Source organism: Scleropages formosus, chromosome 17, assembly GCF_900964775.1.
Source record: "Scleropages formosus chromosome 17, fSclFor1.1, whole genome shotgun sequence".
Taxonomy (NCBI): domain Eukaryota; kingdom Metazoa; phylum Chordata; class Actinopteri; order Osteoglossiformes; family Osteoglossidae; genus Scleropages; species Scleropages formosus.
In genome coordinates this window covers 21,872,844-21,893,643 of record NC_041822.1, presented here as the reverse complement: position 1 = coordinate 21,893,643, position 20,800 = coordinate 21,872,844, and the positions used below count along the sequence as shown (strand labels likewise).

The 20,800-nt window shown below is 43.6% G+C and overlaps 1 protein-coding gene across 1 annotated transcript; it reads right to left on the bottom strand.

Annotated features, from left to right (window-relative positions):
- Nucleotides 1-5: 5 nt before the first annotated feature.
- On the bottom strand, nt 6-15,911 carry LOC108938136 (carnitine O-acetyltransferase-like). Its single transcript, XM_018758493.2, has 14 exons — nt 15,812-15,911; nt 13,736-14,014; nt 12,596-12,714; nt 11,106-11,159; nt 9,936-10,101; nt 9,638-9,812; nt 8,927-9,105; nt 8,434-8,534; nt 5,962-6,081; nt 3,935-4,057; nt 3,653-3,788; nt 3,493-3,555; nt 3,190-3,327; nt 6-1,315 (listed from the first exon to the last, which is right to left on the bottom strand). The coding sequence occupies exons 1-14, from the start codon at nt 15,848-15,850 to the stop codon at nt 1,100-1,102; spliced, it is 1,908 nt and encodes a 635-aa protein (XP_018614009.1). The 5' UTR covers nt 15,851-15,911; the 3' UTR covers nt 6-1,099.
- Between the last annotated feature and the right edge of the window lie 4,889 nt (nt 15,912-20,800).

The window sequence follows — 20,800 nt, the reverse complement described above, 5'->3', positions numbered from 1 at the left end:
AGTGGTATTTAATTTTTAGACAAACAAAAAATTTTACTGTCAGTTTTTTATTGTCTCCACAAAACTTAGCTCCTGTTTTTGATATACATGTATTAAAGTGCATTAACCCTCCGCTACAACCCTTTCTCAAGTATATGTACAGCGACTAACACTGCATATTAAAATGTAAATCCAGAAATGGACCAGAAAAAATATTCAAAATATACACACAATTTTAACTGATTGATTTACAGGGACAGATAAATGTTTCATCGCAACACTGACGTGTATCAAAGTTTACTTAAAACAAAAAGAATTCATGCAGAATCCTGCTCTCCAGAAGCTGTTGATAATAAAATATAATTTTTTTTTTTTCCTTGGAAGCATAAAAAGCAGGTTCATTATCACTTTAGCGTAAATCTGATTTCTGCATTTGCTTGGTAAATACGGCTGACTGGAGCAGCGTATCTTTGTACCTGATACATTACTCAATTGTACATATTTGCTTCCACAACATTAATCTAATAGAGCTATAATATGTACATAATTCAGAGGCAGATATTTAATTGGTGTTAGTCTCTGGATGTTTTAAAAAATGCAAATACTTCTTTGCAGATGTCATCAACCTCCAACACCCTGAAAAGGCAGCAAAGCTGAATAAAATGTTTAAAAGTAATTTATCTAGTAATTTAGGAACACGGTGAACGAGTCCGATATACGAGAACATTTTAAAGGTGTTGTTGCCTATCTTTCGGACCTCAAAGTATACAAAAAAGCCATTATTTGCAAGTGTGTGTGTGTTGCGTTGAAATATCATAGTTACTTGGAGACCAAGGGTTGGCCACGCCCAGTTCACAAGAAGTCCCGCCCACAGGAATTGCCACTACAGCTTCAGCTGCAGTGCAGTCTGGGGCAGCCGGTGTCGTACTAACGAAGGTCATGTCGCCAGAACATTGCAAGGTCAAGTCCCAGAAAATACGTTGTGAAGAAGTGTTGAGATCATCTGAGTCCGAGACAACGTTTGAGACATCACCCCACAAGACGTCACCCCCCCAGCCCCTGGTCTGCCCCTCTCATCCCGGCCGTCGGCCTCCAGCACCGCGTTCTCACAGCTCACGCCTCACAGCTTGGCCTTGGGCGTCTGCTCCAGCAGGGCCCTCATGTCCAGCAGCGCCTCCTCCAGGCCTCGGGCGAGCTTGGCGGCGTTGGTCTCCGCGCAGCTGTTGAAGGCCGACACCGAGAAGTTGATGTGCTCCTGCATCGAGTTGTAGCACACGCCGTAGCCGTCTGGTACCACCGGGCCGTAGCACATCACGCAGTCCGTCTTGGCCGAGACCTTTGGGCAGGGGGACACAATGCTGAGAACAGCCATTCACACACCATCTTCATCACCTCAGTCTTGCCGTTCATGGTTCCTCATTATTCCGTACCTTCAGTCTGAGCATCCTGCCATCGTGGTCAATTAATTCTTTCCCCTTATGTGCTCCAGAGTAATTAAAAGAAAAATTTTGCGAATATTCATTTCAAGGGCGGCACGGGGGCACAGCTGTCTCACAGCGCCTGGGTGGTACGAGAGGATGTGGGTTCGATCCCCGCTCAGTCTGTGTGGAGTTTGCATGTTCTCCCCGTGTCTGTGTGGGTGCTCTGGTTTCCTCCCACAGTCCAAAGAAATGCTGTTCAGGTTCACCCATAGTATGTGAGTGACAGAGAGAGTGTGTGTTCCATTGATGAATGGATGAGTGATTAAGTGTAAATAGTGTATCTAGCAGTGTAAGTCACCTTGGTGAACAAGGTGTGTGGGCTGATAACACTATGTGGAGTTCATTGGGAGTCACTTTGGAGAAAAGTGTCTGATAAACACACACACACTTTCTGAACCGCTTGTCCCATACAGGGTCACAGGGAACCGGAGCCTACCCAGCAACTCAAGGCATAAGGCCGGAGGGGGACACACCCAGGACGGGACGCCAGTCCACCGCAAGGCACCCCAAGCGGGACTCGAACCCCAGACCCACCAGAAAGCAGGACCCAGGCCAACCCACTGTGCCACCACGCTCCCTTATGTCTGATAAATAAATAAATGTAAATGACTGAGTTAAAGTAAAGCTCATTTTCTCCATAGAGCTCACATGTCTCCATGTTATCTGGATTTTTTCTTATCCCAGAAATAAGAGGAAGGACAGGAAGCCATAGAGGGTAGCTCATCACCGTTTTACATGGATTTTTGTTATTCTGCCCACCGCCATTCCATTAAGGCTATATAATCGAGACTCTGCCATATAGAAATGCTGAATCTAAAGGCTCATGACTTCACAAACAGTGACAGATTTGCTCAGGAACCCATGACCTTTCACCACTTCCAGTTAACGCACATCTAGACACCAGAGTCCATGGGATGAAGAGTAAACCGCTGAAGGGTAAAAACTACAACATCAGGCACAAGTATGTGGATAAAATCCTGGGACTTCACTCAAATTAAACCAAAAAATGAAATAAGTGAAATAACAGATAAAGATATGCAACCCCTTCACCCAAATGAAGAAAATACCCAGACATGTACTGTATCTCCCCCCTGGTTTTGGTAGTAAACATCAGCACCATATTTTTCATTGTCCCACTTTCTAGAACAGATTGCATTTCATCTACAAAACCTTTTGTTTCTGATTCCCTTCAATTTATCTTCATTCGAAATAGCAAGCAAGCAGAGAAAGCGAGTGCTCCGATGGTGACGAAATGAAAAAGCGACACACAATGGATTTAGAAATGAAAGTGAAAATAATAGCGCAGCATGAAAATACAAGGTTAAATCAAAAAGTATCTGCAATATTAAAATTTGATCAAATACAAATTCTACTGGATACTTTTTGACTTGACCTTGTATAATACTGTCCTGTATTTGCATTCTTATTATTCTGTATTAGAGTTATTTTAACAATGATAATGTGTGGTGCATAGGCTTAACAAAGCCCATCATGCAAGTGTATTTAAGCATGTTAGTTGTGTCCTTATGGTTCATATAAGGTTATTTATGACTTTTGACGACCAATTCCACTTCTCATGGGGTAGTTGGAACCCCATCGTAGGCCAAGGACCGTTTGAGCTGTTAAAGCTCCATCGTCATGCTAAGTAATGCATTCGCATTTCCTCCTCAAGAGGTTGTGACTACAATGGGAAGGTGAGAACATCTCTCGTCCCACACCGCAATCATACCTGGCTGGTGGAGAGGCTGTAATGTAGAGCCACGGCATAGCTGGTGTCCATAAAGATCTCCGGCATGGAAGTCAGATCTTCGATGGCCTGAAGTTTCAACCCCAGGAGGTGCCGGTCGATCGCCTGACCTCTGATGGCCTGAATGCACCATGGTAACGAGAGGAAAAGAGTAGAAAGAAGAGCAGCTTAGAAGAATATTCATCTAACAGGATGTGAAGCAGAAGAAAATGGTTATTTAGTGGTACATGAGAGATATTCGCCCCATGAGATGAATGATGTCATTGCCAGGCCCCGCCCACTCACCATGTCAGTGTAAACCCTGTGGGCATTTACAGCCTTTTGCAGCAGAGCCACCTTCTCCACGCTCTGTCGGCAGAAAGGGAAGAACACGAAGAACCCGTTAACTCCGTCGGTCCAGGCGAGCCCACCTCTTGTCCCTCGCGGAACAACGTAGTGCACCAACCGTCTTGGTGGGATCGTCCATGGCCTGCGCGAATCTCAGCGAGTCCATGGAGGTGGAGCGGATGGTGTCGGTGCGGCCGAGCCTGAACATGCGCAGGGACGCGCTCTCGTACGTCGAGCAGCACACGTGGTACATCCTGAGGGACACGTTCTGACCCTCAAAACACATTTCACCACAACGTCAAACCTGCATATGCAAATAATCTAATAAAAGCAATATAAATGGACCAGATCTGAGCAGCAGAAGGTCAGAAATGGTCAATAAATGTCTACGGTTGATCACCTGAAGTAAGCGAGCTGCAAGGCTATCTGGATGAACGCATCCGGACTCATCTTGTAGGACTTGGGAACGTTCTTCCCGAAGTGGGAGAACACGATGACCTTCATCTCCAGATCCTGCACCAATCTGAAGAAGACGAGGCCAAAATCCACACAAAAGCACTGAACCGTCAAGTGGGGTGAAAAAATTCAGACAGGAGACACTTTCAGTCAAATTTTACACCATCGGTCCTCTAAACCGATTTGAAGGATTCCCGCAAATATTTCTGCGAGCGAGAATTTCGAGAAGCGGCACGCTCCTGGTATTCTCATGATCAAACTAAGATTTAATTAGAACAGCGTAACAGTCAAAATCAATTTTCCTACAAGTCATACTGAGAGCAAGCTGTGCAAATGTTCATTAGGCGAACGAGAGCAGCGTAATTTATTGCGAGTGAGCTATACATCTCCGCTCCCCAGGAGTGCGAGAATAAACAGAATAATAGAGCGCCAATATTGGGACAAAGCGCTAGTCCCTCATCCTCCCGCATCCGGTCCAAGCATATTATTACCAGTTGCCATCAACTGGTGCAGATTTTCAGCTTTTTATTTAATTTGTTTATTTCATTTATATAGTCTGCCAGTCAAAATTTGCTCTGATAAACTGAGACTGAAAACTGTAGTGCGACAGACTGTAAAAAATGTTGCGGTTATTTATTTATTATTAATTTAAATGTCGCTATATAGCCTTACTCAAGATGGTCCATAAACTCATTCTCGCAATAACTATACTTCATACATTTTTTAAAAATAATTTATTTTATATATAGTAGACCCTTCACAAACAACGTTTCCTCAGATAGATACCCAGTACCCTATTGACCCTGAATATATACTCTACGGGGGGTCCTGACACCATCATCAGCAGCAGACATGGGTGCAAGAAGGAAAAAACACACCCGCTATTTACAGACAATAGAATATTAAGTAATTTATTTGTATATGACTTGTTACATTTATAATGTAATGTATCAAAAAGAAATTTGATTGATCTGTTCTATATGTGTGGGGGTGCGGTGGCGCAGTGGGTTGGACCAGGTCCTGCTCTCCAGTGGGTCTGGGGTTCGAGTCCTGCTTGGGGTACCTTGCGGCGGACTGGCATCCCGTCCTGGGTGTCCCCCTATGCCCTGAGTTGCTGGGTAGGCTCCGATTCCCTGCGACCCCGTACGAGACAAGCGGCTCAGAAAATGTGTGTGTTCCAAATGTAGACTTGCAAATATAAAGTGATGCAGAAGTATAAGGAAACTTTCTATATAGAGGCCCAGTGATTCAGAAAAGCTTTGTAGATGCTGTCAAATAAAAAATGTTTGTTTGACACTGAGACACACGCAATCTCTACAACTGTTTGCCCTGAGTGGGGTCGCAGCGAGCCAGAGTCTAACCCGGCAACACAGAGCCCAGGGCTGGAGGGGACACACCCAGGATGGGACACCAGTCCATTAGAAGGCACCCCAAGCGGGGCTCGAACCCCAGACCCACCACAGAGCAGGCCCCGGCCAAAACCTGCTGTGCCACCCTACCACCCCAAATAAAAAAATGCAATTATTTATTATTTTCTGGGACCGAAATGCAGGAAAGTACAACTGTGTAACATTTTAATGTGTTATGGGACTTTTTCCTGATGATATTAATTATCATTCAGGGTGATTTTGCAGTGAACTTGGGATGGGGCTAAAATGAATTGAAATTGTTCCCCATAAAAAATTAACAAAATTTCATTGATCTCGTTATTTATTTATTTTGCAGACATTTTTCTCCAAAGCGACTTCCAATGAACTCTATGTAGTGTTATCATATTAAGAACATACTTAGACCGGATAATGGGGGATGCATGCACCGTTTTTTGCTCACACTTTCTTAGGGTATTGATGTGTTCTTTTAAAACCACCTGAGTTTATGAAGTGAAATAAGAATAACGAGTGACTTTTGTCCAGTTACCGTATCTGCGGCATGTGATGTGAACATAGTGTGTTTGTGCCCATCAGAGCTCACATGTTCATGTTCTGCTTGGCCTTCTCGATGTCTTTCTTGGTTTCAGGCGTGATGTTGAAGCGCAGCTTCTGGGGCATGGGCAGCGGGATCATGGGAGAGCGCACCATCTCAGACTTCTTCCTGTTTGGCCAAGACACCCAGAGCACTAGAGGTTACGGTCACACTTTACTCAGAGTCACGATCACTTCCTCACTTCTTCTGCTGCCATAGAGGACATCGACCCCTCACCCTCAGCCATTTTAATACAGTTACAGTGGAACGTCGATTATCCGAACCGTCGAATGTGTCAAACCACCCCTGACCCCCCCCCCCAAAAAAAAAATTACAGTACTATACTCTTATTTGTATGCATTTCCTTGTCTTTATTTCTGTTCATGTGTGATTTATAGTTTAAACCATAGAAAACAATTAGGTAGGTCCAGAATAAATATAATATACACTGTTTCTTCAAAATGTTTTGGTCATCATTTAAAAACCATTTGCCAGATGAATTGTTTTTTATAATACTTCATATTTGAGAATATAGTAGTCGTAGCCTTTTGCACAATAATTTCACTGCAGGGTTAATTACACTTTGTTTCCTGTAAACTGGATATTCTCATGGACTGTATGTTTAATTATCTGAACTATTTGATTAAACGACCCGATCTTGGTCCCTGTTAATTTGGATCATCAACGTTCTACTGTTCCTTCTTAACTACCAAGGTGGAGTGCTGCTCCAGAGTCAGGCCTGCCTCCTTGGGTTACGAACAATCGAGTTACAGCTCAGACACAGATGTGTTTATTTATTTTTAACTTCAGTTTCTAATCCATCTTCTGACATTTCATTGTGCTTTGGAGCAACAATCCAGACAGACAGAATATAGAGATAGAATATTTTTATTTGGAGGGGGTGCGGTGGCGCAGTGGGTTGGACCGGGTCCTGCTCTCCGGTGGGTCTGGGGTTCAAGTCCCGCTAGGGGTACCTTGCGACAGACTGACGTCCTGTCCTGGGTGTGTCCCATCCCCCTCCGGCCTTATGCCCTGTGTTGCCAGGTTAGGCTCTGGCTCCCCGCGACCCCGACTGGGACAAGCGGTTCAGAGAATGTGTGTGTATTTTTATTTTGGTCATATTAAATTTGTATTAATTTTAACATCAATGGGGCAACTGGTAGTGCAGTGGTTAGAAGTGCTGCCTTTGGATCCAAAGTTTGCAGGTTTGAATCCCACCTCCAGCTGTAACACTCTTGAGGAAGGTACTTACCCTAAATTGCTCAAGTAAAATTAAGCAGCTGCATGAACTGATAAATAACTGTAAGCAGCTTAACATTGTAAGTCACTTTGGAGAAAAGCATCATCTAAATTAATAAATGCAAACATACCTTGAAGTTAATAAACATATTCGGACCCAAAGGTTGCAGGTTCAAATCCCACCTACTGCTACAATACCCCTGAGAAAGGTATTTATCCTTTATCCAGCTGTATAAATAGACAAATAATTATAAGTAGTTTAACATTGTAAGTCGCTCTGCAGAAAAGTATCAGCTAAATTAATCAAATGTAACTTTTTAGTATAAGTGACTTTTGAGTTACAAACAAAGCAAGTTACAAACAAATTCTTGTGCCAGCTGCATGCACCAGTTGAGAAACCAGTATTTTGGCTTCATCGTTCATCTGCTGCACGTCTCGCTAAGCATGTGCATTTTGTTTTGTCTTTATGTTAATTATTTCCCAAGAGTAGCTGCAATATTTTATATTGCGGGTGTTTAGCACATATCTTGACTGAAAGCTTTTTGTTGTATCTATTTATGCCACTGGATATTTACTGAAGTGACTCATATGATGTACAACAGTAGGGTCTTCTGAGACTTCAGCCGTCGCTCTTATTGCTCCATTACCACTGTAATACCACACCACCTGCCCATATACAACCGCCTTCCAGGATGGGGTGAGGGGACAATATTTCCATTTCTTACACTTTAATTGTTACCACATTTAATTGCTCTTCTGTATCTGACTTTTAATAATGTTTTGTGATAACCTTACTGATTTTTGTTCTTAAGTGAAGAACAAAACAGAAACCAGGACCATGAGTCAGATGGGACAAAACACACACACACACACACACACACACACACACACACACACACACACACAAATTCCAACAGGGGACAGGCTACAACGTCTAAAAAGCACATGTTTAAGGTGTCGTGGAAAACTAGTGGGAACGTGCGAAATTCAAACATGCACACTCACAAGTCATGCACACACACACTTGTGCATGGACACACACACACACACACATACACTCAGATGGGTGAGAGGTACGAATCCCAGGAGCCATGCTATCAGAAACTCTCCAATTACACACAGTCTGTGGCCAAGTCGTTGTTTGACTTGAGCGTATAGCGGTAATACACACTCTTGATGACTAAAACGTGACTGCTGTGGTTAGTATTGTGACACGGCGATTGACTCTCAGCGGCTTCTTACGTGTACTCAACCACATGGTCCACCAAGGACATAATGGGCGGGCCTTCGGCTGGGGCGTGCTCGTAAATTAGACCACACGACCCATCTTCTCCAATTATAAACTGCACATGGCAAGACAGCGTGGAGTCAACGTCATCAAAGTTTACATGGATCTGAGGTTAAAAAACGTTCCAGCTTAGCATGGAAAAATTCATTCTCCATTACTCTTCTTTTCTACTGGGTCTTCCTGAGTTTTACCTCCACTTCCTGTGCAGTTAACACCACCCCCTGCCTACTAGCTCCTCCCCCAGCATGGTAACACCGCCTCTTGCTCCCTAGGACCTCCCCCTGCGGAGTACCACCCAGCCCAAACAGTAAAACCGCCTCCTGCAGGTTAGCCCCACCCACTTTGTATTGAACCCTCCCACTATCAGTGTCCACCCATACACTGATATCCTCCTCACCAAGCTCCACCCCCTGGACTGGCCCCGCCTTACCGCACGGCCACGCTCACCTGCAGCGTCTTGTCAAACCAGCGGTTCCCGCTATTCCAGCGACTCCCCCCACCGTGCAGCATCTGCACGGCCACTCGGCTGCGGTACATCTCGTCCGACGCTCGCGGCATGGGGGCGTCCAGGCACACGATGAAGATGCTCTTCTGAATGGCACGCACCGACTCCTTGTTCGTCTTGTCTGGAAGGAGGATGCGAAGCAGACTTAAAAATGAAAACGTTAAAAAAGCAATAAGAAATTCGGCAGCAGGGAACACACCAAGTGATTTTTAGTCTGGTCTCTGAAATTAATGACTGATTAATCTCACATTAAATTTATTAATTTAGCTGTCACTTTTCTCCAAAGTCACAACGTAAAGCTGCTTTACAATTCTTTCCCTATTTATACAGCTGGACAGTCTTACTGGAGCAATTCAGGGGAAGTACCTTACTCAAGGGTGCTACAGGTGTAGGTGAGATTCAAACCTGCAACCTTTGGGTCTAAAGGCTGTACTAGTTTCCATTTGCTCATTCACTCATTTCCCTGATGGTTTCCTCCACAGTGACTGAGATTGTTACAGTACCGACATTTACCCATTTATACAGATAAAGCATACTGCAGCAGGAGGTGGGATTTGATCCTGCAGCCTTTGAGTCGAAAAGCAGCAGCTGTAACCGCTGCCCTTCCTCCTGCCCCATACACCCTTCCCACCCCCACTGACACGCCCCCTTACCCTTGATGAGGTTGGCATAGGCCTTGCCCCAGGTGTTGCGGTGTTGAGAGGTCAGGATGCCGATGGGCTCCTTGTTGGTCTGCAGCGAGGAGTTCCAGATCTTCTCGAGCTGCATGTAGATCTGGTCCACGGTGAGCGGGGTGCCGTCGCTGTTGTACACATCTAGGACAAAGAACTGGGTGGGGGTGGCGACGGAGAGCAGACGACCAAAACGGACACCTTTATTGTACATCAAAAGGCTTCCTTCCAGGGCAGCTCATAGACTCCGCCCCCTGACAGAACACACCCCTGGTAGTACCTGGTAGTTGTGCACCACGGTAACATGTGTGGGCGGAGCCTTGCCCAAAGAATGGTTCACCACCATGTCCCTCTTGGGTCCGGGGATGCGACAGGAGGACAGGATCTGGTAGTACTGGTTCATGCACAAGGGTTTCCCCACCATGTACTCCACGGGGAGGGTGCCGCTACCACGGAGAGCATGAGAACACATATATAATATCAGATACATAATAATATCCTCCCACTTGTGGTACATAGAATTTTTGTATAGTTGCGAATACTCTGCGACAATAGATGCAACTTATGACAGTTCGAATTATTATTATTATTATTATTATTATTTTCAAGTCCTGATGTTTGGTTGTAACGTCTAATGACGACTGCTCCATCTGTACAGTCCCATTGGCTGCTTGCCCCCCCAAGGGACAATATTTCTTACTGACAGTGAATATATCCACTGTTTTTTTTTTTTTTTTAATTTACTTTATTATCTTTCTGTTTTCTTTCTTATTATATATTTTATTGTTGTGTATTTACCCAAACTTTTTATTTTGCAGAACATTTCCTTTGTGATTCCAATCAAGTTACTTTTTTTAACGATGGCTAACAAGCAAAAAAAGTATTCTGTGGGGCAGAAAAGAACATGCAAATAAATGGCAACTGGAAGTGAAAATAACAGTGCAGCATGAAAATGTAATCATAACACTGTACTGTCGTGATATTATTATTCTTTGTTGGTGTAATTTGGTGTAAAAGAAACAAACTAACTGTACTTAAGAATCACAGGTCTGCAACTATATTTCTCTTTCTCCTAATGTAAAGCACAAATTGTATTTTCTATGAGATGTACGTCTCTTCGGAGAAAAGTGTCCGCTAAATGAATAAATGTAAATGTAATTTCACAAGAAAAATATGTGAAATTTGTGAAAAAATATTCCAAAAAGCCCATCATCATATTCATTCATGTTAGTTATTTATATACCCTTATAGTGTATGTAACATGGTAAAAAGGGCGTTTGACTTAATGACAAAGTCAACTTCCAACAGGGTTCCATTCCAACAACCACCCGTACACATATATGATAGCATTATGGTCATATAGCATCAGCCATACCATACCTTCCCAAATTTAGAAACTGGCCAATTAAAGTGAATCAATAACTGGATAAAAGAAGGAAAATGGACTTACTTGTCAATCTTGGTTTTGAAGTCCAACACTCCTGCAATCAGTTTGGCAGCGTATCTAAGGAGACGTACAGTCATCCATCATTTATCAGACACCTGTGTGTGTGTGTGTGTGTACATATGTGCGAAAGCCGCACACTCAGCATACATACAACAGTACGCACACAGTTATCACACCCCCACCCCCCTCCCTCATGGTGGATCTCCTCCACTTTGTGCTACCACATGGGTCCAAGGCCTGAGGTTAAAGGTCGACTCGCACCCCTTGCAGACTCATCAGGCGGCACCTCCAGCAAAGCAGAACATGTCCCAAAGCTGCAAACTGTTCACATTTTGCTATAATCCTCCAAAACCACCTTTGTTTCTCCAAATCCAGGTAAACATTATATATTAACACACACAGGTACCCATGTTTTCCCTCAAAGTGCAGTTAAATCCCTTTAATCCCTGTTCATGGATTAAGTCCATCCATCGTTTTGTATATTTATCTAATGCAGCTGAGCTTCCAGGAAATTTCTGCATGTAATACTTGCAAGCGTTCAACGTCAGTTTTGCTCTATAAGTTGCCTTGTGGTAAGCTATGTGTGGAATAAACGGATTAAAAGACACAAGGATGTAAAATAATACCCTGTTAGGTTGGAACATAAAGAACCACCGTAGTAATACGCAATGTCATCTTGACCGTTGGCCATCAAGGGGAGCTGCGCGTTCCTGTTGTGGGTCGACGTGCTTTTAATAGCAAGAGCGGTCGAGGGAAGTCTGTATAAAGGTCAACTTGAAATTCAAAACCTTCGCCAGACTACGCCGCTCCAGGCGCTCTGGTTTCCCCCCACAATCCAAAGACACGTGTTTCAGATAAACTGGTGGCTCTAAATGTGCAGGCAGTGTCTGAGTGTTTAAATGTGTGTGTATGCCTGTCCAGGACCATTCTAGCCCTATATTGGACGAGATGAAAATAGGAAAAAATGCAGGGGGGGTCATAGTTACTACAGCAAACGGCAGAACAGCAAAGGAGCACCCAATTTGCTTGCTGAAGAACTCATCCAAAGAATTACAAAAAAAAAAAACTTTTTTCAAGATATTAAGAATGGACCAAAGTGTACTTTTTTCAAATTTTGGTAATTTATACAAAGGTCAAATACAAGTTACTTCAGCTAAAGGATATTTTGCAGGATTGAAGTTGGGAGGGGAAAAAACATAATTATCAATTACAGTATTGATCTCTTTCAAGGTTATTACAGTGTTTTTGCACAAAATGTACAGGATTTGTAAACTGATGCGGATGAAGACGGACCGCGCTGCCATTATCGAAATGACTAATTGTGCAAGTGGAGCACTGCTATTTTCTTCTCACTGCTTGTCGAATTACTGTACAGACTGCAGTAAACCTGCAGTAAATCTTGTAGGTCAAAACTGTATAATGAATGGAATAAATGAATAAATGGATTTACCATTCAAATGCCCCCTTTCAAACCGATGGTTCCTGAGATTTACCTCATCTGCCCCTGTCTGTCCTGGAACTCTGCACGTGGCAGGACCACTCCCGGGCTCGAGTAGACCACCACGGGCATTCGGAACTCCAGGTAGGCCGACTGCAACCACCAGTCTGAGAGCTGTGCGGAGCACAATGGGGGGGGGGGGGGGCGGAGGGGACTCTCAGGCAGTTTCACAGCAAAAATTATTACACAGCTTACAGCATTAAGCTTCTTACAGTTATTTACCCTTTTATACAGCAGGGAAATTTTACTGGATCAATTAAAATACTTTGATCAATGGGAGGGTCTCAAATGTGCCACCTTTGGATCCAGAGGCAGCAGCTCTAACCACTATACAGGTGGTCCCCGATTTACGCTGGTTCGACTTGCGATTTTTTCGACTTTACAATAGTGAGCTGCACATTCAGTAGAAACTGTACTTCGAACTTTTAGATTTTTTTCCCAGGCAAGTGATTTGCGGAGTACTATTCTCACTATGGGGTGGTGCAGTGGGTTGGACGGGGTCCTCCTCTCCGGTGGGTCTGGGGTTCGAGCCCTGCTTGGGGTGCCTTGTGACGGACTGGTGTCCCGTCCTGGGTGTGTCCCCTTCCCCTCCGGCCCTATGCCCTGAGCTGCTGGGTAGGCTCCGGTTCCCTGCGACCCCGTATGGGACAAGCGGTTCAGAAAGTGTGTGTGTGTGTACGTTTACTCTCACGATGCTAGGCAGCAGCAGTGATCTGCATCTGCCACATGGAGGTGTGTATTAAATGCATTTTCGACTTATGATATTTGCATTATGATAGGTTCCAGGGAACGAAACTCCATCGTAAATCAGGGACCACCTGTACTACCTTTTCTCCAATAGATGAAACTATAATTCAAAGCAAATAATGAAGTTGCAGCTTTTATAATAATAATAATAATAAGAAGAAGAAGAAGAAGAATATGTGTGTATGATTGCAAGTGGTACATTTTATGCTGCAACCAAACAGAATTTCTCTCCAGGAAATCAATCCAGTTTGATCTGTCTGATAATTTTATTAATTCAAACAAAGGAAAATAAACACATAAAGCCCCTTGCTAATGAACTGATGTACTAAAATAAGCCAGACAGCAAACGAGGAAAAGAAAACAAAAAGCTCCCGATGCCTCACCATACCCAGTTGTCCATTTTACGGGCCCGCCGCTCCAGCCCCTTCTGCAGCCTCTCCCCGACTCCACCAGGCACCATGAAGTCGGCCACTAGAGTCCTTGTGTGCTCCAGCTCCTCGTCGCTGACCAGCGGCTCCAGGACAGCCAAGTACCGTTGACACGTCTGCCTGAGCTCTGGCACTGGCAGCTTTGGTAGGGAATCCTGGTGGATCAGGTAGCGGGATGCCACCTTCGTCAGGGACACCGGCTTCAGGAGCTTGGAGGGAACCGCCATGGCCGGTGCAGCCTGTGTACACGGAGAAATGATCGTGGTGGTCCAGAGTCCATCTTGGAAGCATAGGGTGCGAGGGAGGAGGGTTCACCCCAGTTGAGATGGAAGTCCTTTTCAGTTTAACACTTATTTATTATTTATTTATTTCATAAAAATGCAGTAAAATTAAAACTAAAATTACTAAAAGGATTGCCACAATCTCCAACTGAATGGCAATAGTTGGCAGATTCATCACACAGACATGTGAAATGTTTGTCAGCTTCCAGCCCCTTTCAGGTTTCTTCATCATCTGTGCAGTCAATTTGTTATCCACGCAATCAATAAAAGTTTAATAACGCACATGTCCGTTGAATATTTAGTAGGTAAGGATCTGGCACCTCACCGTCTATGAACTGCACACTCGTGTATAAGTTTAAATCTGGCTCAGAGGGATTGGAGTTTGCACGTTTCGCTCTATGCGGAAGACGACGAGGGGAGCACTTCCATGCTGTGTGCTATCAGGGAAGACCACCCCCCTCCCATCCCCGTGTGGTCGTTACGATGCTAAAGGTCATAGCAGGAGATGTTTTCAGTTTCCTGGCAGAATCACAACATTGGAAACCCAACACCTTCCCACCCACCCCACAAAGCTGCTGATGAGGTCGTGCAGTGATGGGGTTAGGTTCAAGTCCTGAAGGCCGAGTGCATGATGTTTGGATTTACTGGTTTTGCTGACACTTTTCTCCAGAGCAACATAAAATAATATATACAGATTATTTAGCTTTTATTGGAATAATTTGGGGGGGTGCGGTGGCGCAGTGGGTTGGACCGCAGTCCTACTCTCCGGTGGGTCTGGGGTTCGAGTCCCGCTTGGGGTGCCTTGTGACGGACTGGCGTCCCGTCCTGGGTGCGTCCCCTTCCCCCTCCGGCCTTACGCCCTGTGTTGCCGGGTAGGCTCCGGTTCCCCGTGACCCCGTAAGGGACGAGCGGTTCTGAAAATGTGTGTGTGTGTGGAATAATTTGGGCCAGGTATCTATCTATCTATCTATACAAACCAAGCTGCACTAATGCAAAATGTGTTGCATGTGCAGCAACATAATTTCAGATTATCAGGTTTTCCAAAACTGAATATCGATATATGGAATCGAATTATATTTGTAAATTTCACAGCACATACCTCATTGCAGAATAAAAAATAAAAGTATTAAAATCAGGCCCTGTACTGTGTGCGAGTGACAGGTGCAGTGACTGTGTGACAGCTCTACTGCAATATGATTACACAGCAGTTCCACGACTTTTCAATTTACAGATGATAAAAATAAAGTGTGTAAAAGTGTCTGTTTCCTAATATAGACTCTTTGTGTGTCTATTTTCAGCAGCAGCGTGAAAGAATGTAGGTGCGACTGTGTGCGCGTGCGTGCGTGTCAGTGTGTGTGTCTGTGTTTTCATTATAAATTTCTTAAATAACCAGAAAAGGCCAGAGGACTGCGTGTGTTTTATCTTTTTAAACTCGTACAAATGTGACTAAAGTTGTTATTCAACTTGTTAAACTGATTTAACTTTAGTTCGTACACATAAGTGCAGAATTGCAACAACTGAACTTCGTTCATTATATTTCTTTTTCTTACAGAGACATCACAGATAAGACATTATTATTATTATTATTATTATTATTATTATTATTATTATTATTTTTATTATTATAACGATAATTCTATCGTTATGAACGATAGACACAAGAAACGGCCTGGACCGCGGGAGGAGATTATGAACTAACGATCAGCTTTAATTCTTATATAAATTCTTGTAATAAATTAATAAATAACAACATACCTGTTTTCTTACCATGGTTCTTACAAAGAAGCCCAGCATGTTCCTCTCGGTCCGGTCCGATCAGTGCTCTGCTGTACAAGAACTGGGTTCTGCGCCGATACGCAAGACGAACGAGGGAATGGAACTGAAAGGGTGCAGCCCGTAACCCCGCCCCCTGCCCACCCCACCGCCCCGCCCCTCTCTCAGCCCCGCCCCTGGTCATCATAACGCCCGCCCTCCAGCCAATCATAACACCACATCCCTCACTGAGCTCCGCCCCCAGACCCCCGAAATTGATCTGCTGACTTCATGTTGGAATTGAGTTGAAATGTCGGCTTTCATGTCTTTTTGTTTGCCTTGCATCTTTCTTTGTTTTTTTGATACAATGTGCAGCTTCACATTTTTGAATGAATAAGAGGTAAAATTTATTTTTCCTTTGTAAATTTTGCAACATTTTTGTGAAGTTTTGTTTTTTTCTAATATAAATAATGACGCGCGCGGCTGAGGTTTTTGGTTGTTCAGTGGCGCTGTCTCGGTGTACAGCCTCCTGTTTTGAGCACACTGCACATTTTTAAGATTATGAAAACCTCCCAGTTTATCTGTATGTTTTTTGTTTGTTTGTTTGTTTTAATAGCATTAATTTGCTTATTTTCCAAGGGTGATCTGTGTTTACCTTCCCAGCCAATAGATGGCAGTAAAGAGCACCCAAGCGTACTAGAACTATTGGGCCACCTTAATTCAATTCACTTCCATTGTGTTTACAGCTGGTCTCTGCTGTTCCTGAGTTCTGGTAATCAAGAGCAAGATGACAAAGATTTTGGGAATTCTCTATTTTTATTTACCGACATGTGTCTCTTAACGACAGGGATACATTCTGAGAAATAAGTCATTAGGCCATTTTGTCGTTGTGCGAACATCATAGAGTACTTATACAAACCTAGATGGTATAGCCTCGATCATTGAGCATTCTTATACACACCTAGATGGTATAGCCTCGATACAGTCAAGAGACACAGTAAACACGAGATTTATGATGCTGCTACTGTTTTAAAGTAAACTTTTATTATAAGTAGAAAGAGTACACTGTAAAATAAAAATAAAAAGTACGATACAGTAAATACATAAACCAGTAACATACTGTAGGTGTTTACTGTCATTATCAAGTATTACGTACTGTACATAATTGTATGTGCTATACTTTTATATGACTGGCAGCGCGGTAGGTTTGTTTACAGCAGCACCACCACGAACACATGAGTAACATGTTGCACTATGACGTTACGACAGCTATGACGTCTCTAGTCAAACAGAATTTTTCAGCTCCATTATAATATTATGGGACCACCGTCATATATGCGGTCAGTCAGTAAGCGAAACGTCACTAAGCGGTGCATGACTGTATAGCCATATTAAATCAGTTTAAATCTGAATGTAGTTCAGACAATACAAATATTGTTTATGACTACAAATATTTTGTTCCATGTTTTCATATTTATGCAGAAACATCTGAGATTTTTTACATCTGAGATTATACATAAACCGAACCCAAATGTAAATGGACATGTGTAAAAATGATAGATTTAGGGGTGATTCAGGGGTATGAGTGACTTTGGAGTTGCGGACACGCTTCCGCTCCCAGTTTTGTTCCACAGGGGCTGAGAGTGTGATCTCCTGCGATCTCCTGTGCAGCTCCACTAGAGGACACCAAACCCTCAGCCTTCTGCTCTGGACACCTCTAGCTGTCATAACCAAATAAATGAATGTGCTGCGGCCTTCGCCGGAGTCACACGCTCTTCCCTCGTGTGTGTGACGTCCAGGAGATTCATTGGCTCTCGGTGGCTCTCGCCTTCTCCAAGTCCCTTTCCCACTGCTCCGCCAAGTGAGCGCTGGCTGATTCATCTTAGCGCAAAGCCCCCGGCCATTAAATTTGCATTTAGTTTAATTACATTGACCTTTCAGTCACTGTTAAGAGTGTTTTTTTCAAAGGCAGCGTGTCGGCCTGACTAATTCCGTGCAGTAAAAAACATGTTTCTGTGTGTGTGTGTGTGTGTGTGTGTGTGTGTGTGTGTGTGTGTGTGCGCGCCCGTGTGTGTGTGTGTGTGTGTGTGTGCAGTCAGTTCTTTCATCCGGTCAGCAGACTGACTCTGTGTTGATCAATTTTAAAATAATACTTGACAAATGTCAACCGGCCCCAGCAGTTATTTATCATAATTTGATAAGCGCTTATTTCAGTAATTTCTTCATAACCCTGGAGTTTCCCTTAGATCGATAAGCGCTGCGTGTCAAATCGGTGCTTCCCGATTAAAAATGGGTTATTGACCCTTAAAATCGATTTGCCTCGTCTTTTTTGTTCCTGTCAGAAATAACTTATTGAAATATCATGGAAACTTCTATTGCAGTCAGGTTATTTTCCACTGACGCACAAATATGCTGAAAGTTAACACACATTCTGTTCTTTTAAAATTTGTCATTCTTTTATTTAGTTGACACCTTTATCCAGAGAGATTTGCAGCGTAGCACAGGCAATGACAATATTCTTACTGTATCAGGGTACCGGCAGTGCCTGGATCGAGGGAACTACAGCAGGAGTCAGGATTTGAACGAGCAACATTTGGATTGCAAGGCAGCCTTAACTACTGCACCACCTACAGGTCCGAAAATGTCTTCATAACTCTTTGTCCTTCCTTTTGCATCTCATTTATCTGAAGAAGGACATACTGTTCATTTTTTATTTTGCAAAATAAACATGCATTTCAATCAGGAATAATGCAGAAGGGCTGTGCAATGAATTGGGGCAAATCATTTATTGAACTGTAACGAGGATTTTATTTGTTAATGCGCACCTTTGGAATAGTGCGATTGAAAGTAGGTGACCTGTTGCCGGCTGCTGCTGCTGGTTCTCGATCCCGGATCCCAGTGCCGCACTAGTGAGCCGCCTGCTTCTCGGACAGCAGAACGAATGTTCATTTTACAGCCTTATATGGTGCACCCTAGAGAAGCTGACATCAGCGGGTGGTCTGTCATGTGTTTCGCTTTCCTGCCACTTGATTGTGGCCGCCGCTCTGGTCAAATAAGTAAACGGCACAAATAAAATGTAAATATTTAGAGTTATGAGAAATGATGGCAGAAAGGAGACGATGTTCTCGCCCCCATGTGTTTTCTGTACAACAGACACTGTGCCCTGATGTGGCGCCCCCTGTTGGTGGTTCTGCCCCACCAACCACCTATATAAAACAAGCCATCGACACTGGATTTTAAAGTATTTCTCATGGCTTTTAAGAAAGTGGGTGGCACAGCATCGCTGCAGTGGTGCATCACAGCTCCTGAGTTGTGGGTTTGGACCTGGCTCAGTATGTGCCAGTTTCCTCCAGGTGCTCTGGTTTCCTCCCACAATCCAAAGAGAGGTGTTTTAGGTGGGCTGGTGACCCTCAATGGCCCCCTGTGTGTGAAAGCGCGTGTGCCGTTTCCCTGTGATGGAGTGGCTTCCCGCCCAGGATGTACCCTACCGCACGCCCCATGTTTCCAGGATAGGCTCTGGACCATCGTGATCCTTCATTGGACAAGTGCAATGGATGGATTAGCTCATTGCTGACTGTGCTTATCCATCACGTCACGCATTTGGTTTCACCTGTTGAATCAACAGTGATCAACACCTGTCACTTTCGGGCCCCAGGGAATCGCCGCGGCCTCGTGATGGTGGCACTAGCTTTGTTGATCATTATTTACAGTCGCTCAAGCCCATCACCATCTGGTCCGACTGCTTGAGGAATCCATTTTTTTGGGATATTACATCTGTGTTGGCCCTGCCTGTACTGCTCCGCCATCTGCCGCTCAGAGAGACGGCGTTGCCTGCCTGGCTGTCGTTTGCATCTCCAGCCTCCGTTATCAGAAAAATCGCAATCTTCCCGTCGCCTGAAACTTCCCCAGGTGCGATGGGAAATTAAGCGAAAGTTTTGGCGACGATGTCTCACAGGAAGGGAATGACGAGGTAAAAGCTGTAATTTGGCAAAGGACGCAATTTTATTTAATACAATAAGACTTCAGTAGAAGAGATGAATTACATTACAGTTCATCTGATGCAGATCTAAGAAAGTGGAAATGAAAGGGGGGGATTTTCCTTGTTCAAAGCGCCCTCGAGGCATCCCCCTCCGGCTGTAATTTTAATATGTTGCCTCCTGTTTAAATTAATTTTCATCAAGTCTACTGACGTGTACAAGCAGAAAGGCCAAACTCAGTGTGAAACCAGAGCGGAGCATGTTTATCAGTGTAATTCTGCAGCCTCAGCGCAGTTTATTAACGGCAACTAATTAAAAATCTAATTTTATCCGCGTTACTGAAACGAAAACACTACTGATTTATGGAAAATTTAAGAAGTGGCATCACTTTATTCTAGCCCTAAAATATGCAATTAATAGTTTTGGAATGAAAGTTATGTTAATACATTGATGAGATTGCTTAGTATGAAGAATTACGTTTCTAAGATTTTAAATTTTTTTTTAATATACTACATACTTTTATGTAGTATATGTTTGCATATATATGTATATATACTGTATATATACACACATTATATGCAGGTATATTGTATGTAAAAATCTAAAAGAATAAATAATAAATACACACACACACACACACACATTTTCAGAACCGCTTGTCCCATACGGGGTCACGGGGAACCGGAGCCTACCCGGTAACACAGGGCGTAAGGCCGGAGGGGGAGGGGACACACCCAGGACGGGACGCCAGTCCGTCGCAAGGCACCCCAAGCGGGACTCGAACCCCAGACCCACCGGAGAGTAGGACTGCGGCCCAACCCACTGCGCCACCGCACCCCCTACTAAATAATAAATATATAAATAAAATTAAAAAAAGTTTAATTTTACATTGTCTGGAAAATATTACATAAAAGTATATATTATTGATATGTATAAAATATATTTCTATACATACATTGTATCTACATAGTATGTATTTTTTATATAGAAAACATACAGTATATACTATATATAA